This window comes from Hypanus sabinus, chromosome 2 (genome assembly GCF_030144855.1).
Source record: "Hypanus sabinus isolate sHypSab1 chromosome 2, sHypSab1.hap1, whole genome shotgun sequence".
NCBI lineage: Eukaryota > Metazoa > Chordata > Chondrichthyes > Myliobatiformes > Dasyatidae > Hypanus > Hypanus sabinus.
This window is the reverse complement of record NC_082707.1, coordinates 75,193,638-75,221,529: the sequence shown is the minus strand read 5'-3', so window position 1 is coordinate 75,221,529 and position 27,892 is coordinate 75,193,638. Positions and strand designations below refer to the sequence as shown.

General features: G+C 40.7%; 1 protein-coding gene across 2 annotated transcripts in view; it reads right to left on the bottom strand.

The window, feature by feature from the left end:
- ngef (neuronal guanine nucleotide exchange factor) overlaps positions 1-27,892 on the bottom strand; it is a 72,721-nt gene that overhangs the window by 39,514 nt on the left and 5,315 nt on the right. Inside the window, exons 3-4 of one of the 2 annotated variants that reach the window (XM_059948502.1) lie at positions 15,727-15,874; positions 208-561 (exon numbers count right to left, since the gene is read on the bottom strand). In XM_059948502.1, the coding sequence (XP_059804485.1) occupies positions 208-561; positions 15,727-15,874 (502 nt within the window). Of the gene's footprint in view, positions 1-207; positions 562-15,714; positions 15,875-27,892 lie in introns of those variants that run through there. The other variant, XM_059948510.1, reaches the window with a different exon arrangement.

Below are 27,892 nucleotides of genomic sequence, written 5' to 3'. Positions count from 1 at the left end.
TGAAATGAGGTGATTTCAAGAATATTTTCATATCAATGTTAGGTTTCCCTATCCAATAGGAACGGCATTTAACATTTAATTTAGTGTTCATAAAGCTTATAATGTCTGACTGAATCTGAATGTAGGGGTTTAAGATGGAAATAGAGTACATAGTTATTGTAAGTTTATTCTTTTCTATGATTACACATTATTTACTTTATGCCTTACCTGCTTGAGTTTTCTTTCTCTTGAACATTTCCCAGTGAAGTTATTTTGAAGCTTCTTTCTTCAAGGGACTGACTTCTCTGTTGAGTTTCTCCGAGAGTGCAGGAGCCAAGGTCACTGGCCAGAGTTTCTGTGCAAGTAACTTTACTCTGAATTGAAATGGAACTGGTTTCCTTTTTTATATTTTCAGTGTTCGATGCCAACTGACAACTTTGGGAGTCACTGCATCTTTGCGAGTGGTTTTCCTTTTGTATATTATTTAGTCCCAAAACTGGCAAAGGCCCATAACAACTGGGCAGCATTTTTGTATCGCCACTGCACCAGTCCTTCAGTCCAGTGTTGTTTGGTACAGATGACCTAGGCCAAAGAGATGAATGTTCTTAATGCAACCAAAGTATTAAAATATATCTGTATTTTTAAAATAAATTATGTATAAGTTATGCTTTAAATTAGTGCAGATTTTTAATGTTATAACTAGCAGTTTTGTATGTAACATTAGAATTAAAGGTAACCTAAAGTTAAATCAATCAACTTTAGCACAAAATCACTGACCGTCTCCACTATAATTATGAACAGCTACTGGATTATCATTCACAATGTCTGGATTGATGGTAAGTATTTATCCATAATGTGATATTTTCTCTTCGAATGTCGACTGTTCAAATGAGAACATTGAACAGTGAGAGTGCTAATTGCTGATTAGCTGATCAAATCAGATAGAATGGGATCAATCAATCCAGTCAACCAGTCAGAATGGTGCATGGAAGTGGTGAAGATAAAGCTGAGCCCATCTACCAGTATTCATCCTGCCCAGTCCCATCTTATCTACACTGACTTTGAAGCAGCCCACAATTCTATAGCTTGAGGGTCAAAGCCAAAACAAGATTGATGCTGCAAAGTGAGTTTTTTAGCAAGGGCTTTTGATACTAAAATTACCAGACAATTTGCAAATGCAGTGAAAATGGCCAGAAAACATCAGACAATTTGTTCAGAGGGATGGAATGAAATCTTCATGCTTCTTTTGTTTATCACCACCCTCTCTGTCTTCAGGGTGGCGTTTGAGAACTGCTACCATTTTTACACTTACATTAAATCAGGTTGTACAACTGCACTTTTGTGACTCTCACTCCTACTCCACTCCCGTCCCCTGCCCATGTTCAGTTGGGTCTTTGGGAAGTGAAACCTGAGTGTTCGGCCTGCTTTCATCACTGACCTACAGTAAGGTTCCCAGTTACTCTGTGCAGCTTTGCCTACAGGAATCTGCGGAGAGAGGCAGCTCCATTCATCACCAAAAAGATCCCTGAGGTGTTCCGTAAGGAGGTGGGGGGGGGGGGCGGTGGTGAAGGAATCTACCTACAAAACCAAGGCTTGCTCATCATCTTAGCCAGCTGTCGAAAGTTTTAAATGTTTCATTCAGCAGACATCGTGGGCTCAGTGCTGCTGAATGAAAATAATCTTAGCACAATCAACCAGAATGTTAGGCATAGAACACTGCTATCTGTGGAGGCATCTGACCTTTCCAGTCTTCAGACTCTTTCAGAACAGTGCATCAGGGGTTTCCATGTTATCCTTCCCAACTAGTCTGTAAATCAAATGACAGAGCCACGGCAATTGCCAGATTTCCAGCATCAGCCACGGACCTCTATGCTGCCTGACTCTTGTGCTTTTACCTGAGGGCATTTATTTATTCTTGTCAGCACAACAACTGCTTGCAAACTGACAAATTGCAGATGCACTGTGAATCATCAGCATGTATTGCCAAGAACGCACTGTTATTGTGTTTCTTTTTTACACTCTGCTAAGATCAAATCAGAGGGAAAGACCTGACTCATATACTTTGACTAATTACTTGTAAGTCTAAATTTTAAAGGAAAGGAGAGGGCTGGGGGTGACCAGGGTGGGCTGTGCTAGGTACCAAAGGAGCCGTTCTGATCTTCAATGACTGTGTTTATATAAATAAACATTCCCCTGAGAAACAAACATTACCATTTTGATTTATTATATTTTGTTTATTTTGTTGACCTATTATAGTTTGAAAGTTCATTTCCATTCTGCATGCAGTAGCTAGATGCAAAACTTGAAGCTGACACCTGGGCAGCTCTGCACTGTTGGAAGTGCCAGCAGCTTTCTGATGAGCTGTTAAACCAAGGCTCTTCCTGCTCTCAAAGGAATGTAAGAAATCCAGTGGCAGTCATGAACAATCTGCAATCACCTCAAATGTTCTGATATTTAGTCCTAAATTGACATTAGTAAAAGTGTAAATTTTGTTCGGATTTTCAAATTACTGATTGTGGCAGATATTGTGTGAAAACTAGCTGGTGTTTCCTTTGATATAACAGTAACTGTATTTCAGAAGTCTTCATCGGACATAAGTCACTTCAAGATGCCTTATAAGGACACGATGGTCATTATACAAATGTCTTTTTTGTGTATTGAGGTCACTTTAGATGTGTTGGTGCATCCTTTGTTGAAATTACTACATACAGTTTACAGCACGGGAACTGGCCATTCAGCCCATCTACCTTTGCCTGACTTTATGCTCCTCATGAGGACCTGCTTCAATTTCCAAGGTCGGATGAGTTTGCAGTGTGACCATAGAGGGGTGCACTTCCAAAACCACAGGCTGATGTGTGCTCATTCTGAATGGGCTCTCAGATCAGATGCCAGATGATAAACTGAAGGCACCTTCCACTGCATCCATGAGAGGACCGAGGAGGGACTATTTTCAGTTGAGTTATGTGGAGGTGGCTGATAAGGCCAATACGGGACCAGAAGATTCTACCAGATAAAGGAGGCAGTACAAAATGGGGCATGCAGGCAGGTAAACTGGATTATTGTGTGCCCTTTCAACTATCTGTTGTTGGCCTCAATGTGCTGCTCTTGGAGAAACTCTTAAGCTCTCGTTGTGTTCCAAGAAGCAGCTACACCAGTTTGAACACTCAGGGTTGGTGAGAATGTTACATTTTTTACAAAGTGGCTTTGAGAGGTTAAGAAAGGTCATGTGCAGTCGTTGGAGCTGCACCGAAAGTTCTCCTCTGATTTATCACATGGCGATCCTCTTCTCTGAGGATCACCACCTTCTTGCGTTGGAAGTGCTTGTCAGTTCCTCAGGTCCTGAGAGCGATGCTGTCTAGAGTTTTGCCATCTGGTGCTTAGCCCCTGATAGGATCGTCCATGGCAGTACGGTCAAGGGGGAAGTTCCAGACAGAGAGCAATCCAACCAAGATCGCAACGGTGGAGCCGGTGGAAGATGATGACGCATCACGATGGCAGAGAAGGTGGAAGGCTGAGACAGTGAAGGGTCCCTAGTCACCCGGTATTCCACGCCACTGGGGGTTGACCCCCCCCCCCACCCCCGATCGCTCAAGGACAATATTACAGTTGCCCTTGCATCAGCCTTCCCACCTTAAACAAAGTCACACGCAGGATTCACCCTACAGCCCAACTAAATCCACGGTGATCAGCAAGCAGTGAAGGGGACCGCATTACGAGGTCTGAAAGATCCTCGCCCACACTACACCAGAATATGTGGATCCTGGATCAGCCTCCATAGCCACAACACTGAACTGATTCCACAACCTATGGACTCACCTTTAAGGACTCTATAGAGCATGCTTTTGATATTTATCACTTATTTATTTGTTTATTATTTCCTTTGCTTTTAGTATTTGTTGTCTTTTGCACATTGGTTGTTTGTCTTTTTCTGTCCTGTGTGGCTTTTCATTGATTCTATTGTGTTTCTTTCTATTTACTATAAATGCCTGCAACAAAATGAACCTCAGGGTAGTACATGGTGACTTTGATAATACATTTACTTTGAACTTTACAGCCAGAGGAGCAGGTATTTGAATAGGGTTCTCAAAATGACTTTTCCTGTGACAGACAGTAGGAGCATCTCTTTGTAATTATTGTGATTTTCTCTTTTCTTGAAAACTATCATGATTAAGGTATCTCTGAAGTATTCTTTTCTGATGAGGATTTGACGAGGCACAGTAGTGTAGTGGTTAGCTCAGTGTCTTACAGCACAGGCAACCCAGGTTCATTTCCTGCTGCTGAGTGTAAAGAATTAGCATGTTCTCCCTGTCACTGCATGGGTTTCCTCCCACACTTCAAAGATACCTGTGCGGGCAGCTTTGCTAGAGCTGTTGGGAGTGCTTTAAACTAATATGGCAGGGGGGATGAGAACAAGTATGATAGAGCTGAGGAGGAGCCAGCCGGTCTACAAGTAGATGATGTAATATGTAATATGAATGTAAGCATTCAGTACAACTGCAGACAGAGCAAAATGTTAAGCATCACAGGGGCAAAATTCATAAGAGCAAAGAACGCAGAACTGATGAGCTATATTTAAATGCGCATGGCATTCGGAATAAGATGGACGAACTCATGGCACAGTTAGGGTTTGATTGGTATGACCTTGTGGGCATCATTGAGTTGTGGTTGAAGGAAGGCCATAGTTGGGAGTTTAACATCAAAGGATGTTAATATCCTTTGTTTAGGCGGTGGTGTGCTCATTTGATAAGAGATGGAATTAGATGTGGGGTTGAGATTGCAAAGGGAGTTGGAAAGGACATGTGATAAGGGTAATGACACAATAGTAATGGGGTCCTTCGATATGCTAGGGGACTGGAAAATCAGGTTGGTGTCAGATCACAAGAGAGGGAATTTGTTGAATGCCTACGAGACGGCTTTTTAGAGCAGTTTGTGCTTGAGCCTACTAGGGGAAAGTTTATCTTAGATTGGGTGTTGTGTAATAATGCAGATTTCATTAGTCAGCTCAATATAAAGGAAACCTTAGGAAGCAGTGATCATAGATTAAATTCAGACTGCAATTTGGGAGGGTGAAGCATAAGTCACATATATCAATGGAATAAAGGGAACTGCAGAGGAATGAGAGAGGAGCTTGCCCAGGTGGACTGAAGGGGGATACTGGCAGGGATGATGGCAGAACAAAGGTGGTTTAAGTTTCTGGAAGTAGTTCACAAGGCACAGGATGGATATATCCCACAGAAGAAGAAGTTCTCAAATGACAGGGGTAGGCATCTGTGGCTGACAAGGGAAGTTCAGGCCTGCATAAAAGCCAAGGAAAGGGCATATACGGTAGCAAAGATGAGTGGGAAGTTGGATGATTGGGAAGCTTTTAAAATCCAACAAAAGGCAACAAAACATCTGTAAAAAGGGAAAAGATGAAATAAGAAGTCAAACTAGCCAATGATATAAAGCAGGATTCCAAAAGATTTTCAGTTATATAAAGAATAAAAGGGAGGTGAGAGTTTGTATCGGACCACTGGAAAATGATGCTGGTGTGATAGTAATAGGGGACAAAAAATGGCAATGAACTTAATAAGTACTTTGCTTTGGTCTTTGCTTCAGTCAGAAGACGCTAGCTGCATGCCAATTAGTCTGTGAATATCAGGGAGCAGGAGTGAGTGCCACTGCTATTACGAAGGAAAAAGTGCAAGGCAAGCTGGAAGGCCTTAGGGTGGATAAGTCACCTGGACCAGATGGACTACATCCCAGCATCCTGAATGAGGTTGCTGAAGAGATAACAGTTGCATTGGTCATGATGTTTCAAGAATCACTTGATTCTGGCATGGTCCTGGAGGACTGAAAAATTGCAAATGTCGCTCCACTCTTTAAGAAGGGAGGAAGACAAAAGAAAGGAAACTATAGGCCAGTTAACCTAATCTCAGTGGTTGGGAAAGTGTTGGAATCTATTATTAAGGATGAGGTTTCAGTGTTCTTTGAGACTAATGATAAAATAAGTCAAAGTCAGCATGGTTTCTGTAAAGGGAAATCTTGCCTGACAAATCTGTTAAGAGTTCTTTGAGGAAGTAACAAGCAGGGTGGACAAGGAAGAGTCAGTGGATGTCATATACTTAGATTTTCAGAAGGCATTTGATAAGGTGCCACACATGAGGCTGCTTAATAAGATAAATCCTATAATGTTACAGAAAATATATTGGTATGGATAGAGAAATGGCTGACAGGCATGAGGCAGCAAGTGGGAATAAAGGGGGCCTTTTCTGGTTGGTTGTCAGTGACTAGTGGTGTTGCTCAGGGGCCAGTATTGGGCTGCTAAGTTTCACATTGTTTGTCAATGATTTAGCTAGTGTAATTGATGGCTTTGTATCAAAGTTGGTGGATGATATAATGATAGGTAGAGCAGTAGGTAGTGCTGAGGAAGTAATGCAATTGCAACAGGACTTAGACAAATTGGAAGAATGGGCTATAATGTGGCAGATAGAATACAGTGTTGGGAAATGTATGATAATGCATTTTGATAAAAGGACCAATAGTGCGGACTATTATCTAAATGGGGAGAAAATTCAAACATCAGAGGGGCAAAGGGACTTAGAAGTCTTCTTGTGAAAACAATTTGACACTATTTGACTCTGATAAACAAGGCAAATGCAATGTTGCATTTATTTCAAGGGGATAGAATATAAAAATAAGGAGATAATGCTGAGGCTTTATAAGACACTAGTCAGGCTGCATTTGCAGTATTGTCAACAGTTTTCAGCCACTTATTTCAAGAAAGAACGTCTTGTCATTAGAGAGGGTCCAGAGAAGGTTCACGAGGATGATTCTTGGAATGAAGGGGTTAACATGTCATGAGCATTTGGCAGCTTTGGGCCTGCATTCACTGGAATTTAGAAGAATGTGTGGAGATCTCATTGAGATCTACCGAATGCTGGAAGGACTAGATTGGGTGGATCTGGTGGTGGTATCCAGAACTAGAGGGCACAGCTTCAGAAATTGAGGGGCGAACCTTTCAGAACAGAGGCAAGGAAGAATTTTTTTAGCTAAAGTGGGGTGAATCTGTGGAATGCTCTGCCACAGACTGTGGTGGAGGCCAAGCCAGTGGGTATGTTCACAGTGGAAGTTGATAGATTGGTCAAGTGTATGGGGTTAAATGGGATCTGAATCAGCCATAATGGAAGGCTGGTGTGGACTCAGTGCACTCACTGGTCTAATTTTGATCCAATGTCTTATGGTCTTGTAAATGGGTTGGTAATTATTTGGTCAAGTGGGTGTAATTGGGTTCATTCTGCCAAAAGGGCCTGTTACTGCGCTCTATCTCTAAATAAAATAAAAATGAATCTGGTCACAAACTCATGCCAGAAGCATTTATGCATCTTAACAGGGATTTTGTCTTCTTCGGCATCCTTGTTCTATTTCAGTTTGGAATAATTCTTTACAGCCTCTCAAAGTCGCACCTCATAGCATGTGGTGGAATGGAGTCAGGGGTGTTCAAGGCAAAACTTCAATATTGATTGAGTACCCACTAGATGTGTCCCTTCCTTCTTGGCTTCTAGCTGAGTGGGTCCGTATGTGTTTGGGTCATGGAAGGCCTCCAATAAAAGGAACATAGCAAAGTAAAAGGATACTGAAGAATGAAAGTAAACAGCAGTCTACCAGAAAATGATGTGTGTGCATTTATTTGTTTTTTGGAGTGTGCTTTAAAACAATATTAACATTAGACATCTTTTTCACAGGTGACTACACTAAGTTCTGATGTTAGGAAGGCTTACCAGTTATGTATTATCAGTAAGGCCAGGGAGCAATTCATTTTTCATCTACTAATGACCCATAAAACAGAACATCTATACAGGCACTTGTGAAAATCCTTCTATGGTATTTATGTGAGCCTAGCTTCAGGACACTGCTAAGGATATTTTCTTCAACAAAATCATAATCAGTTTGGTTGGCATGTTTGCAGCTGACCTGGTTAAAGAGGAAGATAACAGAAACTTTGATTTTACATTTCCTCTGTGCTGTGGGAAGGAAAACACATGGGTAAGGCAGCACAGCCTAAAGCAAGAGATGTGGAGAGATAAAATCTGGAACTGGGAAATGAAGTGCAGAAATCTTGTCTTATTCTCTTTCTTTCACTTCTGTTCAAAGTAGGGCAAAGTACACCTGGTGAATTTAACAAAATTCAGTTGAGGATGGTAGCAAAGGGCTTGGTAATTCAATAAGCGGCTTTTAATTGGGCTGAACAGGTTTAATATTATTTTATAAAAATCTGCTTAAAGTAGGTGCGTCAAGTTTGAAGCTGAGTTAGGAAACGAATTTCTGTCTGAAAGGACAAAGGTTGAAATGAAGGAAAGAGTACAGGGAAACCATTGAAATCATAATACAAGGAGGTTACAGGAAGTGCCTAAAATAATTTAAGACAATAGATATAAACTTCAATTATCATGGATCTTAAACAAAATAATAAAATGTTCTACTGGTGGAAAATGGGAAAGAGCAAATCAGAACAATGGTCAGATTATTAAGGAACAAACACATTTATGTGGCTAGCAGAGATAGCAAAATGCAGCAATATTTTTAAATATATACCTTTCTTCATTATTTATTAGGAAGGCAGATCAGGTCCACATGATATTTGAGACAAAATTGAGAAAGATAAAACTGGATTTCAATTTAAAAGAGGAGAAAAGTAAAGCAATCAGACTTAAAAAAATAATTCCCTATTCCTCCATGGATTTTAAAAGAAGGGAGCTAACTAGTGGCAAAGGCATGATTACATAGAGTTAATAATTCATCAGCAGTGAGTACAGTGCCTGAGGACTGCATACATTTTTGAAAGTGGCAATACAGTTTGACGGAGTAGTTAGTAAAAGCACGTGGGATTCTGGGCATCATAAGCAGAGGCACAAAGACAGGGAGATTACACTGAAGCTTTATGAACATGAGCTAGGTCACAATGAAAAAACTCTGTCAATTTCTGGTCATTACTTGTTTTTGAAAGACATAAATGTCCTGGCGAGGGTGCAGAGGAAACTTACTAGATTGTTTCCAGGGATGAGAGATGGCAGTGGCAAGGTCAGATTGGAGAGGCTGGAGTTGTCCTCCTTACAGCAAAAATGCTGAGAGAAGATTGGATGGAGGAGAAAAATAGACCATGATGTGCTGACGTTGTGGGGGAGGAGCCACAGAAAAGCCGCTTCCATTAGTAGATTGTTTAAAGACCAGAGAACACAACATCAATGTAATGGGCAAAAGATTCAGGGAGTACGTAAGGAAAATTAAGTGAGGGTGTTTATGATCTGGAATTTGCTAAGGTGTTGGAAGCAGAGTTAATCATGTATTTCCAGAATAATTGTGTGGCGCATGGTCAAGTGGTTAAGGCATTGGACTAGTGATCTGCAGGTTGTGAGTTTGAGCCCCAGCTGAGGCAGCGTGTTGTATCCTTGATCAAGGCACTTAACCGCACATTGCTCCAGTCCACCCAGCTGAAAAGAGGTACCAGCAAAATGCTGGGGGTTAACCTTGTGATAGACTGCCATCGTACTCTCAGTTGCTTTACGTCATGGAAACCAGCATAAGCACCGGCCTGACAGACTTGTTTTGACTTTTCCCAAAATAATTGGAAAGGCATTTGTAGGAAAATAATTCTGTGTGACAGGGTGAGGGACTGATTGGATTGCTCCACAAAGACCCAGCACACTGTTGGTCTTCTATTTCTTGTTCCTCACATCACAGAAGGAGCACATGCAGCCCACTGAGTTTATACGCCTGTCACAGTATTCCTATCCACCCTGTTGCTCCCACTCCTGCCCATTAACATCCCTCTGTTTCTACATCATGGTCAGTCCACAGTGGCCAGTTAACCTAAGTATCAGCACACCCTTACGGTGTGGAAGGAAAGCAGAGCAGTTCCGGAAAGCCACTGTGTCCCCAGAAGACGATCCAAATTCCCCAAAAAGATCCATGTTCCACAAGGGCAGAATTTAAACCACATCGCAGAAGCTGTGAGGCAGGTGCAGACTCCGCTGTGCCACTGTGGCATGGGAAACTGGTGATTCTACCTGGCTGGAGCCATGATTATTTTTAAGAAAGGATGTAGTAAACCAGTGAATTTAATGTTATTGGCACAAAAACTAACAAAATTCCTACTAAATATAAAAATAAAAAATCACCATCTAATGAAAAATCAGCAGCCATGTTGAATTTCAAAATGGGCCTAGTTCTCCGAATTCTTTGAATTGATGAAGAGGGAATGCAGCTGTCATATATCTATGTATGTATTAGACTTCTCAAAGTTAAAGCAGGGAGAATTGATTGACAAGGACAGATAGCTCCCTGGTTGCTAGGCAGAAAGCAGCTAGGAGAAATTCTTAGCTGCAGAGGGTAGCATAGGGAGTTTAGGAAACATCAGTGTCTGAATCAGTTGTTCATAATTTATATGTGCAGTTTAAATATTGGAACCTAAAACATAATTGCAAAACTTGTCGATCAAAATTAGCATGGGGAAGCAGTACATGTTCCCGATAGCAAGGAACTGCAATTCCAAAAGTACATTTCTCAACTTAGAAGATGGAGACATAATTAACAAAAACATTCAATACAATTGAATGCAAGTTATTATATTTCAGTTAATGAAAAGTGTCATATTTATCTTAGAAATGGGAATCCAAATGGAGATAGAGCAATCAAACACAGATAACTAAAGGAAGTCATGTAGATTAACAAGCCTGGAATATTCTAGAGAATACATTTTCCTTTTTCTATGGGTGACTTAGCTTCCCTAATGTTGATTGGTTGGGTGACTTCAAATTCCCTAATATTAAACTCCTTAGTTCAAGAGGTTTAGATTGAGCAGTATGTGTTCGGTGTATCCAGGAAGGATTCCTGATGTAATATGTGGATGGACTGACTAGAAGAGAGGCCATACTGGATTCAGTATGAGGCAATGAACCTAGTCAGGTGACTGATCTCTGGTGGGTGAGCATTTCCAAGACAGTGACCATATCTCCCTAACCATTAACATGAGAAAACCTGCAGATGCTGGAAATCCAAAGCAACACACAGAAACTGCTGGAGGAACTCAGCAGGCCAGGCAGCGTCTAAGGAAAAGAGTAAGCAGTTGAAGTTTCAGGCTGAGACCCTTTAGCCAGTCCTGAAGAAGCCATACTTCAAGCTTTAGGAAGCAAAGGTCAAACAGGCCTCTTGTCAGTTATGAGTAGCCAGGAAGGAGCTTAAGAAGGGACATAGTGGAGTTAGAAGGGGACATGAGAAGGCCTTGGAGAGTAGGATTAATGAAAACCTCAATGCATTCCACACATATGTTACACCTAAAATGCAGGGCACAAGTGACCGTCAACAGGGAAAAAGGGATAGACAGCCAGTGCAGAGTACGCGTGTGGCAGTTTCACTTGGCAACAAGGATACCATTTTGGATACTGTTGGTGGGAAGGATCACCTAGTAAAGGAAAGCCACAGTGGAGAGGTCTCTGGCCCTGAGTCTGTCCTGTAGGTCAGGAAGGGAAGGGGGAGAAGAGGAGTACAGTGTGATAAGGGAGTCTATAGTTAGATGTGTAGACAGGAGATTCTGTTGACATACAGTGACACACAGATGGTATGTTGCCTCCCAGCTGCTCATGTCAGGGATGTCTCCGACCGGGTCTCCAGCATTCTAAAGGGGGAGAGTGAGGAGCCAGAAGTCATGGTGCATATTGGTCCAACAACAAAGGGGCAGATTCTGAAGAGAGCATATAAGGTGCTAGGTAGAAATCTGAAAAGCAGGAACTCCAGGGTAGTAAATTCTGGATTACTGCTATTGGTTAAAAATAGGATGATTTGGCAGATGAATACGTCGCTGAGGAATTGGTGTAAGGGGCAGCGTTTCAGACTTCAGGATGATTGGGATCTTTTCTGGGGAAGATCTGATCTGTACAAAAAGGATGGGTTACACCAGAACCCAGGCAGGTTTGCTAGAGCTGAGGGGACGGTTAAAACTAATTTGCTGGAGTGGGGGGGTCAGAACCAGAGTGATAGGGCTGAGGGTGGGGCAGTTGGTATACAAGTAGATGCAGGATGCAGTGTGTAGTGAGACTAGGACGGGGGTCGGCAACCTGCGGCTCCCGAGCCATTTGTGGCTCTTTCACCTCTGTGCTGCGGCTCCCTGTGGCTTTGGGAAATAATTGGTCAGTATTTAATTAAAATGTATTTTATGTTAGTTTGTTAGCTTTTGAAATGTAATTATGGTGATCTTGTACAACCTAAGTGTGGCGACACATTTCCTGCCACATCCGAAACGGCTCACAATTAGCCAGCATTCCGGCTAAGGGAGATAGCCTACGGGGGTTTGTGAGTACGCGTCTTTTGCAGCATCTGCGTCCATGGGGGCTGGGTTGAGGGAGGCTTAAAAGCAAGGCTGTTTAGTTCGAATAAAGCTATCTTTGACTGCAGTTTACTGACACCGCTACAACGTGTTTTTATCGCTGGCTGTCCAGACGGAAGGTGCTGAAACGCTTTGTCGCGTGTCTGGAAGAAGTGGAAACTTTCCTGGGCAGCAAAGGGCTCACCTTTCCTGAGCTGGAACAGCCAGAGTGGCTGGAAAAGCTACACTTCATGGTAGACATGACAGCGCACCTGAACACGCTGAACACAGCTCTTCAGGGGAAAGGACGTACAGCCCTGCACATGTTGGAGGATGTTTTGGCATTCGAGCGCAAGTTGACAGTGCTTGCCAGAGATTTACAGAAAGGCACTTTGTCTCACTTCCCCAATTTGAGAGAGTTCAAACAAGGTCACGACCTGATAATTTCGGAGTATTTACATTCTGCAATCATCGCAATGCAAACATCGTTTGGGAAACGCTTCTGTGAGTTCAGAGAGGAAAAAAACACATTATCCTTCCCGGTCACTCCCTTAAGCATCGATCCTTCCCTACTGAATACGACTGCATTGGCAGGTGTGAGTCAACCTGATCTTGAGATGGAACTGGCCGACATAGCCGACAAAGACATATGGGTGTCCAAGTTTAGACGCTTGACAGCAGACCTTGAAGATGCTGCCCGTCAGAAGGCCGTTCTTGCTCAGAAACACAAATGGAGTGATATTGAAAACCTCACAGATGACAGCTTGCGATCCTGTGTAAAGATGAAGGTGACATCATACAGCCCTGATGTGCAGACGCTGTGCGCTGAGGTCCAGGAGCAGAAATCCCATTAACCAAGTATGATAAATATTTTAATTGCCTATTATTTTACTTATATTCATATTTTTTCATTGTTCAGTGAAATAGTCCTTTCATTTTTCAGGATGACAGCTGGCTGACGTTATTTTTGGTTTGCTGCTGGCGGAAAATTTAAGTTCGGCGTTTTTCATAAATACAAGAAGGACTCAAATAGACATTGAATATTTTACTTAAAAGTAACTTTCAACCCAACGTCTTTTTTTCGGAGTTCAAAATGTTTTTGTTGCATGCAGAAATGTAATTTCGTTTTCTCTGCAGGAGTTCATCAATTTCATAAATGCAACACATTATAGTTTGTTTATACATAGCATAAAGGCAAAACAAAACGTTGTATGCAGTGTTATTTCATTTTAAATGTCAAACGGGTTTTGCGGCTCCCAGTGTTTTCTTTTCTGTGGGAAACGGGTCCAAGTGGCTCTTTCAGTGGTAAAGGTTGCTGACCCGTGGACTAGGAGGAAGGATGGGCAGTTAATAGGGCAAAAGTGCAGTCAGCCTGAGGAGTTGAAGTGTAAAGTTGAAAAGGTTTTCAAAATCAATGGAAGGCAACAAGAAATGAGAGAAAAGACAATACATATTAGATAAGCTATCCAGTAATACAAAAGGGGATACTAAAGGTTTTCACAGATAAATAAAGAGTAAAAGAGAGAAGATTATGGATATTGGATCATTGGAAAATGACACTGGAGGGGTAATAAAGGAGGACAAAGAAATGGCAGACAGAATTAATAAGTAATTTTCATCAGTCTTCACAGTTGAAGACAACAACAGTATGCGAGAAATTTGAGAGTGTCGGGTCAGAAGTGAGTGTAGTTGCTATTACTAAGAAGAAAGTACTTAACAGGCTGAAAAGTCTGAATGTAGATATGTCACCTGGACCAGATGGACTACACTGCAGGGTTTTGAAAGAGGTAGCTGAAGAGATTGTGGAGGCATTAGTAGTGATCTTTCAAGAATCACTAGATTCTGGAATGTTTCGAGAGTACTGGAAAATTGCAAATGTCACTCCCCTCTTTAGGAAGGGAGGGAGGCAGGAGGAAGGAAATTATAGGCCAGGTAGTGAGACTACAGTGGCTGGGAAGATGCTTGCATTCATTGTTAAGGATGAGGTTTCGGGGTACTTGGAGGCACATGATAAATTACGTCAAAGTTTGTATTTCTTTAAGGGAAATTCCTGACTAAGTAATCTGTTGGAATTCTTTGAGAAAATAATAGGCAGGATAGTCAGTGGATGTTGATTTGCTTGGATTTTCAGAAGGTCTTTGACAAAATGTTGTGTATAAGGCTGCTCAATAAGTTAAGTGTCCATGGTATTACAAGAAAGATCCATGCATGGATCGAAGATTGGCTGTCTGAAAGGAGGCAAAGAGAGGAGATAATTTTGGGTTGGCTGCCAGTGGCTAACGGTGTTCCACAGGGGTCAGTGTTGAGACCGCTTCTCTTCACGTTATTCGGTATGTCAAAGATTTGGATGATGGAATTGATGGCTTTGTGGCCAAGTTTGCAGACAATACGAATGTAAATGGAGGGGCAGGTAGTGCTGAGGAAGCAGAGAGACTGCAGAAGGACTTAGACAGATTGGGAGAATGGGCAAAGAAGAGGCAGATGGAATATAGTGTAGGGAAGTGTATGGTCATGACCTTTGGTAGAAGGAATAAAAGTGTAGACTGTTACCTAGTCAGGAAGAAATTTCAAAAATCGGAGGTGCAAAGGGACTTGGGAGTCCTCGTGTAGGATTTTTAAAGATTAAATTGCTGGTTGAGTAGGTGGTAAGGAGGACAAATGCAATGTTAGCATTCATTTCTGGAGGACTAGAACGGAAAAGCAAGGATGTGATGCTGACATTGTATAAGGCATTGGTCAGACCACACTTGGCATGTTGTTAGCAGTTTTTGTCTTCTTAGCTAAGAAAAGATGTGCTGGTATTGGAAAGGGCTTAGAGGAGGTTCATGAGAATTATTCTAGGAATGAAAGGGTTAATGTATGAGAAGTGTTTGATGGCTCTGGGCCTGTACTTGCTGGAGTTTAGAAGAATGGGGCGAGGTGGGACCTCAGCGAAACTTATCAAATATTGAAAGGACTAGATAGAGTCATGTGGAGAGGATTTTGCCTATAGTGGAAGAATCTATGACAAGAGGGTACAGCCTAAGAATAGAGGAATGTCCATTTAGAACAGAGATGAGGAGAAATTTCTTTAACCAGAGGGTAGTGATTCTGTGGAATTCATTGCTACAGATGGCTGTGGAAGTCAAATCTGTGGACATATTTAAGCAGTGGCCAGTCACTTCTTGATTAGTCAGGGCATCAAAGGTTATAGGGAGAAGGCAGGAGAATGAAAAGATAATAAATCAGCAAAAATGGAATGGCAGAACAAACTGGATGGGCTGAATGGCCTAATTCTGCTCCTATGTCTTATGGTCTTCTGACATTACATCTATTTCAAGTGCTGCTTCATATTGTTCAGTAATTTGCATTCATTGGCTTTACTTTCACTGTACAATTCAAGGAGAATTGTTTACCTCTGTTCTTACCCAAGGTTGCTGTTGAACAGTGGTGATCTCTGCATGTGCTGAGGAGTGTTCGTGGGGATTTTCCAGCAAGGCAATGAACCCAAGTGTCTGGGAGTGTGTCCTAGATGAATTGGTCTTTCCTGCAGCCCATTATCCTTCATGCAGCAATCTAACCAAACAAAGCCAAGAAGAGTTTCAATTTTTACATCACCATGAAATCTAAGTATAATCCAAGTAAAAACATATAATTAGTTTTCTGTAATCTTACAAATGCCATTTCCATTATAGCATCCTGGGAGTATTATGCATTTTGTAACATGATTAAAAATAGCTCAACCTGTATGAAAACATATTTTAAAATTATATAGATTTAGGCTGTTTTATGTGCTTTGTAATAAATTTATATTAGTATAATTATAACAAAATTAGCAAACAACAAATATGCAGTTTTATTGGATATGGATTAAGTAAAGCTTTGTTAAATTAAAATGTTGAGCTTATTAAATCATATTTATTCAGCCTAATATAGAATAGACACACGTATTACTTAATCTGTTTACCGAGGTAATGGTGACAGGAAGTGCCATCAATGGATTAACACACCAAGAAATTAATCCAGTTTTAGCTTAAGTAAAGGACTTCCACATGTCAAAATTCCTCAAAATTCAGACTCAGGAAAACCACAAGGATTCTGAATTTACTCTAGCCATTTGGCATAGTTAAATGCTTCATTCTATAACCCTTTACTCCACCTCATACCCACGTCAATACAGATCCCTGTACGCACGTGAACTGGTGTTTTTTATACTTACAATAGAAGAGAACCTGATGTTTGAGGGGAGAGCAAGTCAGCAGCAATGTCTACCATATAAATCATATTCAGTCTTCTCAACAACTGTGGGACTGCGTCACTGTGCACACACCAGTGTTAGCTTCACATGCTGCACATTGTATAAATGGTCCTGTGATATATTATCAGAAGTTTCCATCTGATAATAATACAACAGTTATTTGTGAAAGTCACTGTTACAATTAATCAGCTTGTGAATGTAAAAATCTGAATTAAAATATGATACAATGCTAATCTGTTTATAGCTCAAATTTTAATTTATATTTTACTCTTTATTTTCTACATTGAAAAACAAATGTTCAACTCATTATCCCTCAGAAGCCTTGTGGCACATAGTATCGTCCCATTTAAGAAGCTCAGCCAATTCTGTGAACCTTCTCAATTAACTGCATCCATGCCAGTTCTGTTGCTCCTAATTTTGCTTTCCTTGTCGACGTTCTTTACTCTGCTTGCTTGCCCATTCTATTGACGATTCTTTTAGGCTCTCTGAAACAGTTTATCCTTGTGCGCTAAACACATTGATTTTTTATCATCCTAGCATGGTTTTATCAGTCCTTATTTCTGATGCTTTCTATTTTTTATTCCAAGGCATTTTAAGTCTCAGCACTATACCAAATCAAGAAAATGTTGGCTGCACTTAGTAGGTCACACCATGCTTGGCCTTTTCAATACCGTCTGCATCAGTACAGAAAGAAAAATGTCTCAATTTATCATTTCTGTGGAGAATCAAATTTACTAGCTCTGAAAATGGATTGCTAATTAAAATACAGGGTTAACTTACGTTTGTTGTCTCTGATAGAGAGAGCACGCCAATTTGATGTATTACCGAATTTACATGATTATTGTGTACAGCAGTGCGAACCACGCTATTGATTGGTGACATAGCTCAGCAGTGGTCAGTGATGTGAATGCTGGCACCACTTAAAGCTGGCCTACGCCACTGAATGCTGGCTTCCACTACTCAGAGCTGATAAACTGTGCTGCAGTGTTCCTTGTGAATACTTAGATTGCCTTTTCGGGCTGTGTCAAGGTGCTTCAGAACTAATGTAGTACTTTCTGAAGTGTAGCCACTTAAGTACATAGAAGACAAGAAAAGTGATCTGTGAAAAGCAAGCTCCCTCAGAAGAACAATCTGATAATGAATAGAAGGCAGTACAATGGTGAGCCAGTCATTCAGTCCGGGCTTTTAGTGAGGTCTATCAGGAATCCATGGATTTTTCCCAGGTGCTCTGGGTTCCTCCCACATTTCAAAGATGTGCTGTTTGATAAGTTTATTAGTCACTGTAAAATGTCCCTAGTTTGTAAGTGATTAACAGAATTGTAGGGGAGAGGAGGGTGGCTATCAAGGGAGACGATGGGAATGTGAGGAGAGTAGTTTACCATGAAAATTAGTAGGAAAATGGAACTGATATGTGAGTGGGCATCAGTGATGGGTGAAAAGGAACCTTCCTTTTGTGTTGTAAGGAAATAAGGAATTTGAGGGTTAACATTGGCCAGCACATGAAGGTTTCCCTGGTCTTCCATGAAACAGAGCCTTAGGGTCTTTGAAATGCATTTGTCAGAGAAGATAGGCTTCAGTTGAATATTTCATCTATGAAATACAGTGTTGCCCCTCACTCTCCTGGCAATTTTACATTGCAGTCTTTAAAGTGGGACTTGAACCTACATCCTTCTGACTCAAAAGTTGGGAATGGACCCAAGTAAAGCACAGCCAAAAGAATCATATTATAAACATAACAGCATAATATGACAGAATGTGGTTTCTAGGATTTACCAGCATTGCAGTGTGAGGTGAATAAAATGGAGAGGAAGAAAAGAATGATCTATTTCAAGAGGTTAATTCTCACAATATAGATTGATGTCAATTTTAAGAGTCAGGCTCTGATTAACTAGATGGAGCAAGCACTGGCAAATGATAACTGACAGAGCCACCAACTGCATCAGTGGCCTTAGAAAATGTTTAATACTCTACAAACCATCACATACTGTCCAACAATCAGGACTCATAGATCTCTATTAAACACTTCTGCAGGTTTCGCATCCATAACATGTAATCTGTATAAACTGTTCAACAGATGTCCATGGTGGTTCTATTAATAACAGTTTGTTTCCGAGTCAAAAAACCATGGGCTAAAAATTCCCCAGAGACAAGCACAAAATTCAGTGGACTATGGAATGAGTGCTGAGCTATTGAATGTGCAATCGTTTAAAAGAGAGGATTTTAGCACCTTCTTGTGGCTGTAAAAATCCCATGGAATTACTTTGAAGTAGAACATAAAAGCCATCACTAAACTTTGGTCAATTTGTACATCTCAGTCAACACCACTATCGAATAAATTCTGGGACTGAATTATTGAGCACCTCCACTCCATCCACAAGAAGCAGAATTTCCCAGTGCCCAGCTATTTTCATTCCCATTCCCATTCTGACATGTCAATCTACAGCTTTCTCTTTTGGCATAATTAGGTCACGCTCAGAGTGGAGAAGCAACACCTCGTATCCCGTCTACATAGCCTCCAAAATGATGGCCTAAAAATCAATTTCTCCTTTCAATAATTATTTTCCCTCATCCTTCATTCTTCTTCTATTCCTTACTCTGGGCTCTTACCTCTTCTCCTCATTTGCCTATCGACCCCACTGGTGCTCCTCCTTCTTCCCTTTCTCCAAGGTCCACCATCCTTTCCTATCAGATTCTTTTTCTCCTCCAGCCCTCTATCTTTCCCTACCACCTTCCTGCAAGGCCTCCTTCCCCACCTTTTTATTCTGTTGTCTTGCCCCTTCCATTCCAGTCCTGAAGAAAGGTCTCGGCCAAAAAAATCAACTGTTTCATTTCCATAGATGCTGCCTGACCCGTTGAGTTCTTTCAGCTCTTTGTGTGTGCTACTATCAAATTAATCATCTGTTTAGTTACACTGTTGATCATAAAGCTTTCTGCGTGCAATTTGGCAGCCATATTTTCTTCATATAACCAGAGGCTACAAAATCTCTTTAACAATGACAAGATCATTAGATGTGCTACATAAATGTGCTACTTTTCCTTGAAATCCATTATCACATGAATTCAATGTGTGACACCTACTGACACACTCCTCCCTCACTTGCCTCTTGGAGGACAAATGTGAAGTGGCAGCAGGTACGGATGAGATCAAGTTTGGCTCCACACTGGTGGACAAGATACTCCACACACATTGCTGAGATCATGTCAAGTCAAGGTCAGAACATTTTGAAGATGTTGGTATTTTTCCTACCTAAACCTATGATCTCTTCTGACTTAGAAGCTGAAAATAATGTAGGCATGTACCTCTCAATTTCCCACCTGTCCCTCTGTTAAACTATTATTTCAGGCCAGTGGTCAAAATGGGAAAACTAGGATATTATGTATGTTCTGAGAGAGGAAGGGGTGGAGAGAACTGAGAGAAAGTCAGTGACAAGGTGAAACCCAAGATCATCTAGGTAACCAAATTTGCAGCATATGAGAGGAAGGTCAATCTTGTTAGTTGCAGCTGATCTCTCTGGAAGAGTGTAAATAGGACAGTGAAGGGAAAAGGAAAGAATGCTGGATCTCTGAGGAGCAGAACAGAGCAGTTGTTGATCTGAACTAAAGAAAGAATGCTGTAATGACTCAGCAGATGTAGCAGTTTTTGTGAAGAGGGAAAAACTAAGTTAAAGTTACAGTTGCATAACTATGTATATAATCTGAATGACCCAATTCTAACACAAACAGGAAAGGCTGGATATCTGAAATTATAAAATTTGATATTGAGTCCCAACAGCTGGATAAAAGGTGAAGTGTTTTTCTTAAGCTTACAGAGGGAGGCCAAAGATAGAGAGGACAAACTTTGGGTGGGATGAAGAGTTCATGTGAAAGGCATCTGAAAACTCACCCTTATAGACAAAGCAGACAGGTCCTGCAAAGCAACTATTCAGTCTGTCTCTGATTTCTCCATTGTAGAGGAGACCACATTGCTAGCATGAACTAAATCAGAAGATGCTTAGTTCAGAGACCATAGACTACTTCAGTGGTTGGTAAGTTGATGGAGAAGATCCTGAGAGGCAGGATTTATAAACATTTGCAGAGGCATAATATGATTAGGAATAATCAGCATGGCTTTGCCAAAGGCAGGTCATGCCTTACGAGCCTGATTGAATTTTTTGAAGATGTGATTAAACACAATGATAAGGGTAGAGCTGTAGATGTAGTGTACATGGATTTCAGCAAGGCATATGATAAGGTACCCCATGTAAGGCTTATTGAGAAAGTAAGGAGGCATGAGATCCAAAGGGACATTGCTTTGTGGATCCAGAATTGGCTTGCCCACAGAAGGCAAAGAGTGGTTGTAGACGGGTCATATTCTGCATGGAAGTTGGTGACCAGTGGTGTGCCTCAGGGATTTGTTCTAGGAACCTTACTCTTCATGATTTTTATAAATGACCTGGATGGGGAAGTGGAGACAAACACCAGGAAATCTACAGATGCTGGAAATTCAAGCAACACATACAAAATGCTGGTGGAACACAGCAGGCCAGGCAGCATCTATAGGGAGAAGCGCTGTCGACGTTTTGGGCCGAGACCCTTCGTCAGGACTAACTGAAAGGAAAGATAGTAAGAGATTTGAAAGCAGGAGGGGAGGGGAAAATGCAAAATGATAGGAAAAGACCGGAGGGGGTGGGGTGAAGCTGAGAGCCAGAAAGGTGATTGGCAAAAGGGATACAGAGCTAGAGAAGGGAAAGGATCATAGGACAGGAGGCCTAGAGAGAAAGAAAGGGGGAGGGGAGCACCAGAGGGAGATGGAGAACAGGCAGAGTGATGGGCAGAGAGAGAAAGAAAAAAAAGGGGAGGGGGAAAAAACAAGAAAAAACTAAATATTTCAGGGACGGGGTAAGAAGGGGAGGAGGGGCATTAACAGAAGTTAGAGAAGTCAATGTTCATGCCATCAGGTTGGAGGCTACCCAGCCGGTATATAAGGTGTTGTTCCTCCAACCTGAGTGTGGCTTCATCTTGACAGTAGAGGAGGCCAAGGATAAACATATCAGAATGGGAATGGGACGTGGAGTTAAAATGTGTGGCCACTGGGAGATCCTGCTTTCTCTGGAGGACAGAGCGTAGGTGTTCAGAGAAACGTGTGGGACATTGATGAGAGGCAAAATGGGCTGAGGAGTCGCAAATGGAGTTCAACCCAGATAAGTGTGAAGTGGTTCATTTTGGTAGGTTAAATATAATGGCAGAATATAGTATTAATGGTAAGACTCTTGACAGTGTGGAGGATCAGAGGGATGTTGGGGTCCGAGTCCATAGGACACTCAAAGCTGCTATGCAGATTGACTGTGGTTAAGAAGGCATATGGTGCATTGGCCTTCATTAATTGTGGGATTGAGTTTAGGAGCCAAGAGGTAATGTTGTAGCTATATAGGACCCTGGTCAGACCCCACTTGGAGTACTGTGCTCAGTTCCAGTCGCCTCACTACAGGAAGGATGTGGAAACCATAGAAAGGGTGCAGAGGAGATTTACAAGGATGTTGCCTGGATTGGGGAGCATGCCTTATGAGAATAGGTTGAGTGAACTTGGCGTTTTCTCCTTGGAGCGATGGAGGATGAGAGGTGACTAGATAGAGGTGTATAAGATGATGAGAGGCATTGATCATGTGGATAGTCAGAGGCTTTTTCCCAGGGCTGAAATGGCTAACACGAGAGGGCACAGTTGTAAGGTGCTTGGAAGTAGGTACAGAGGAGACGTCAAGGGTAAGTTTTTTACACAGAGAGTGGTGAGTGTGTGGAATAGGCTGCCAGTGACGATGGTGGAGGCGAATACCATAGGGTCTTTTAAAAGACTCCTGGATAGGTAAATGGAGCTTAGAAAAATAGAGGGCTATGAATAACACTAGGTAATATCTAAGGTAAGGACACGTTTGGCACACCTTTGTGGGCCGAAGGGCCTGTATAGTGCTGTAGGTTTTCTATGTTTCTATGTGCAAGTGAACTCCTGCTTCACCCAGAAGGACTACTTGGCTTTTGGTATGGTGAAAGAGTTGAAGTGAAAAGGCAGGTGCTATTTCTCCTGTTGTTGTATGGGGAAGTGCTGTGAGTAAAGAATTAGCTAAAATAATTAGGAGAGTGGATCAAGCAGCCCCAAAGGGAATAGTCCCTGCATAATGTTGAAAGGGAATGGGAAGGGAAGATGTGCCTGGTGGTGGAATCTCAATGAAAGTGGTAGAACTTTAATTTTTCATTGGGTGTTTGCAACCTTGTTGGAAAAGTTTATGTATCAATATTCAAAAAGTCAATATTGCACACAATTTCTGCTGTTATAGAGTCAGATGGGCACCCTACAAATTGAATTGTATACACAATAAAATGTTTGCTATATTAGCAATTCATGGAGAACATCAATATGTAAAATAATATACAGTTACACCCAACATCATGATATAGTAGTGAATCCAGTTTTCATATGGACTCCCAGGGTGTTATACAACACTGGGAAGAGGGGCAGGTGTAGGCTATTTGCGCCTCCAAATGTTTACCAGATTTTCGGGGGGATTCCCATCAACAAAACCATAAGGTACACACTATAAAACGCTCTGACAGGGGTGTTGGGGGTGGAGGGGGGGGGAAGGTTTGGGATGAATTTGCTACCATCTCTCAAAAGCACGCACCTTTTTGTCTCTACATGTGCACTTTAAATTGCATTCGTTGTGATTGCATTACATTTGGTCTTTACTACATAAGGCTGCTGTCACTCAGACTCAAATGGTGCAACCCAAAGACAGCTCTCTGAGATAAGAGCCATTCAATATCAATAGAAAGGCTCAGTGTGATTAATGGAAGGTTTCACTGAAACATTCAATTTGACAGCACGGGCATCAAGCCATGTTGTACATCAATTAACATTATGATCGGCCTACTCTGCACACTTTCACTAGGGATTAGTTCCATGCAGGCTAACAATCTCAGCAACGTGGTACTGGCTTTTTGGTGTCAGATACCATTTTAAAACCAAGTAAGTGCCTGAAAAGCTCAAGCTAGTAACCCAAACTTATAATAATTAATCTTCCAGTTGCTTGATTCTGACACCAGTCTTTATAGCAATGTTTTATTTTCCATAAAACACTATTAAATTAACTTACTTCAATATCCTACATTCTGCATTTTGTTTGTTTAAAATGTTCAGTCTGCATGTTTCGCCTTTCATTAAAATGTTAAATTTTGAATTTTCACTAATGAAGCTGAGATAATGATTTTTATTTTTGCCCATTGTGTTCTTCTGACGTCAGCCTTCATGACTTAATTTTTCAAGTGATCTTCTGTTTCAGAATCTAATTTATGCCCATTGAATAAAGGATTTGACAGTGTATAGATTTTTTTTAATCAACTTTCATGTTAGACACTGTATTTACACAAGCAAAGACATTTCATTTCAACATAATGATACTTCATTTTTGTAATTATATTGAATATACAGATTCTCTATAACTTAAAGAAAAGTACAAAATATAGTACTCTTGAAATTGTGTAACCATCTCGCAAAAATAAGACTGAGGCTGACTGAAATACAGATGCGTAATTAAATCTACAGCATCCACAGTCCAATTTTATGTAATATTGATGAGCATTTGGACAATATTTTGGATGAGTAATGTTGTACATGGAGCTGTTTCCCAGCAAGACACCAGTACATTAAAGCAAGAAAGGAGAGAAAATAAATTGGGTGACAGAGAGAAGAGTTTGGATCTCTGCTCCCTCTTTCGGATCTCAGTAAGCTCATCTTTTATTGTGGTAAATATTGTTGTGCTGTATTTTTGAAAATAAATTATCTGTCACAACTCTGCTTCAAAACAGTATTCCTATTATCATATTTTCATCACTAATGTTATATAGATTATTCACTTCCGATTGCCCGTTATGTGATATTATCACATTCCTGACAATTTACGTCCATTTCTAGCTTTCTGCAGTCTTAATCAACCAGCCTCAAATTTTATTTTTTTTTGGTGAATCGTGGACCATACAACTTTTTGCCTCCTATGTAAATCTCTATCTGTTGTTAGCCAATAGTACAAATGCAACCAAATTATTGCAATTATTCAGTACATCACTCTGCAGCATAGCTGGAAAGGGCATGCTACACACCAATGCTTTGATACAATATTTAACAATTTCTTCAATCCAGTCATTAAAAACTGATATGAAATAAAAAGTGTAGATGCTGGAAATCTGAAATGAAAACAGATAATACTAGAAACATCTACCAAGCTGGTCAGCAAAAAGAGAAACAGAGTTTATGCTTCAGGTCGAATAACCTTAATCTGGACTAGGGAGCATGTAAGTTTTAAGTTCTGGTGGGTGAGGGACTGAAAGTTTGATTTAGTGGGACCAGAACTGCCACAGTGATAACTGCTGAACAACTTATCTGGTTAATAGATTAATTACAGAGGATGAGAAAAATGAAAACAAATGAAGCGATGTGTAAAAACAGTAAAATGTATATCAAATCTGTAGGAAATTCTCAATATGTGTCATGGAGATAGCAAAATCAGAATCAGGTTTAATATCACTGGCATATGTTGTAAAATTTGTTGTCTTTGCTGTAGTAGTATAATGCAATACATAATAATAGAAAAAATATGAATTACAGAAATAAATAAAGTAGTGAAGTAGTGTTGATGGGTTTAATTTCCATTCAGAAATCAGATGGCAGAGAGGAAGGAGCTCTTTCTGAATCGCTGAGTGTAAGCCTTCAGCCCTCTGTACCTCCTTCCTGATGGCAGCAAAGAGAACAAGGCATGACCTAGGTGTTGGTAGTCCTGAATGATGGATGCTGCCTTTTTCAGACATCGCTCCTTGAAGATGTCCTGGATGCTACGGAGACTAGTGCGCAGGATGGAGCTGACTAAGTTTACAACTCTCTGCAGCTTATTTTGATTCTGTAGCCGCATCACCCTCCCCTTCCCCCACACCAGACAATGATGCTCTTCAGAGTATTTTTCTATAACTATACGAGTGTCTTTGGTTACATACCAAACATGGTAAATGTTAATGTTATAACATTTACCACAGGAGTAGCCATTTCTGAAGCCTACTGGCCTTGGTGTAGCAGTGCAAGAGGCCACAGATAGGGAGGACAGAAAGGTAGTGGAGTAGAGAATTAAACTTCTCTATAATGACCAATACAACAATGCTCAATGGAAGCCTAAGCAATAACAACTCATCTTCTGTCTAGGCACGTTGCAGCCCTCCAGATTCAAGATTGAATTCTATGATTTCAGTAACTTGCAATGCCTGCTTGCATCAGTTCTTCAGCAGTAATACTAGAGGATATTACGGATGGATGGCAAAATGCTGGAGGAACTCAACAGGATAGGCAGCAACAATGGAGAGGAATAAACCGTTGATGTTTTGGGCCAAGATACTTCATCAGAATGGGGGAAATAAAGGGGCCAGAGCAGAATGAGATGGTAGGAGGAGTAGATGTACAAGCTCCAGGTGATTGGTGATACTGGGAAGGGGAAGGAAGCTGCATGGGGTTGGGGGTGGGGAGGGTGAAATAAGAAGCTGGGAGGAGACTGGTGGATGAGGTAAAGGATTGAAGGAGAAGGAGTTATGATAGGAGAGGACAGTGGACCATGGGATAAAGGGAAGGAGGAGGGCAACCAGAAGACTCCCCTTGTATCTACCTTCCCCCTCATCTGGTCTCATCCATCACCTGCCAGCTTGTTCTCCCTCCCCTCCCCACCTTCATACTCTGGCTTATATCCCTTTCCTTTTCAGTCCTGAGGAAAGGTCTTGTCCCAAAACGTTGACTCTTTATTCACCTCCATACATACTGCCTAACTTTTTGAGCTCCTCCCGCATTTTGTGCATATTGCTCAAATTTTCCCAGGAGCTGAATGCTTTTTATATCCAGCCCATCAGCTTTACAACAATAATTGCTGGTAGATGCAATGTGATCCCATTCATTTCGATTAGGCTGCTAACCCTGGCTGAGAACGTAAATGCAGTAAGAGATCTGATTTACTTTTCCTTATTTTTACTATTTTTTTGTTTAATTTCATTACTTAAAATCTTTCAGGTGTTTCTAATTAAATTTATTATCATTTCTTTAGTTTTAAAAGTAACGTTTACTTATAAAACATATCTTAACCTTGTTGAACTGTTTTTAAGTGTTTCGTATTTCAATTCAAAGGTTCCAGACAGCAGCAGATTGTCAAAAGCTCAGCAGGGGTTTCTGGGGAGCACTACCTGAAGCTTATTTTTTTTATTCAGCGACTGCTCCATCTCACTGAAGTAGGCAATCTTAGGAGCCAAATTAGAGTAGACTGACTAGGTTCGGGTCCAGAATAATTGGGGAAAATAATGCAAACATGCGCCTAACTCATCAGGGGTGTGTGTGTGTGTGTGTGTGTGTGTGTGTGTGTGTGTGTGTGTGTGTGTGTGTGTGTGTGTGTGTGTGTGTGTGTGTGTGTGTGTGTGTTCATTCGTTCAATGGGGGTTATGATCTGTTCCTTGCTCATAACCCCTTTGCACAAATCTCCATTCATTAGGACATTGTATTGAACAGTAATCAAAAAATTTGTAACACAATAACCATTGCTTAGGCATTATAATTTAAAATATTTCTTGACAATTCTTGCTCACTTCTTTATCTTTTACAATTGTTAAGCTGAAGGAACTAACTACCTAACAGACAATGCTCTACACACATATATCATCTTCCTTGCTCTTCTTTCTTTGAAGTTATCTGACATTACAAATAGTCTCAAAAACTAATGGCTCTCTAGACAAATTTCAGAGCACTTAAGATCCATTGCCAAATAATGTGTACAGTTACAGAACAGAATAGAATGGTTATTAAATTCATGAATTAAGAAAATTATTTTTGAAATATTTTAATAATATATTCTGCAATTGTTCAAACTTTCTGCAGCCTTCACTGCCCATTTTCTGAAACATTCAAACAGGCAAATTCATACAAAACTATTGTTTTTAATTTACTTGCTAACTGCTGCGGATTCCTTGCTAACATTTTTGCTAGTTTATTGCATTTTACACCTACAGTATTTAACCTCTTCATTTATATCCAAAATTTAAATGATTTACTTAGCCTGATTTATTTTTTTTATCATGTTTTATTACTTCGTCATCATAGAAAACTATCAAATTTAAATAAATCTGTATTTTTCATCAAACATTTTCCCTGCTAAGACTAAGTCTGAATATCCTCTACTTGTGCTTTGCATATCACAGGAAATTTGTTCATTAAGTCATTCCTGAAAGGATGAGAGGTAATTTGGGGTTCTGATGATTTTCTGTATATTTAAAGTTGTAAATGAAGATCCATC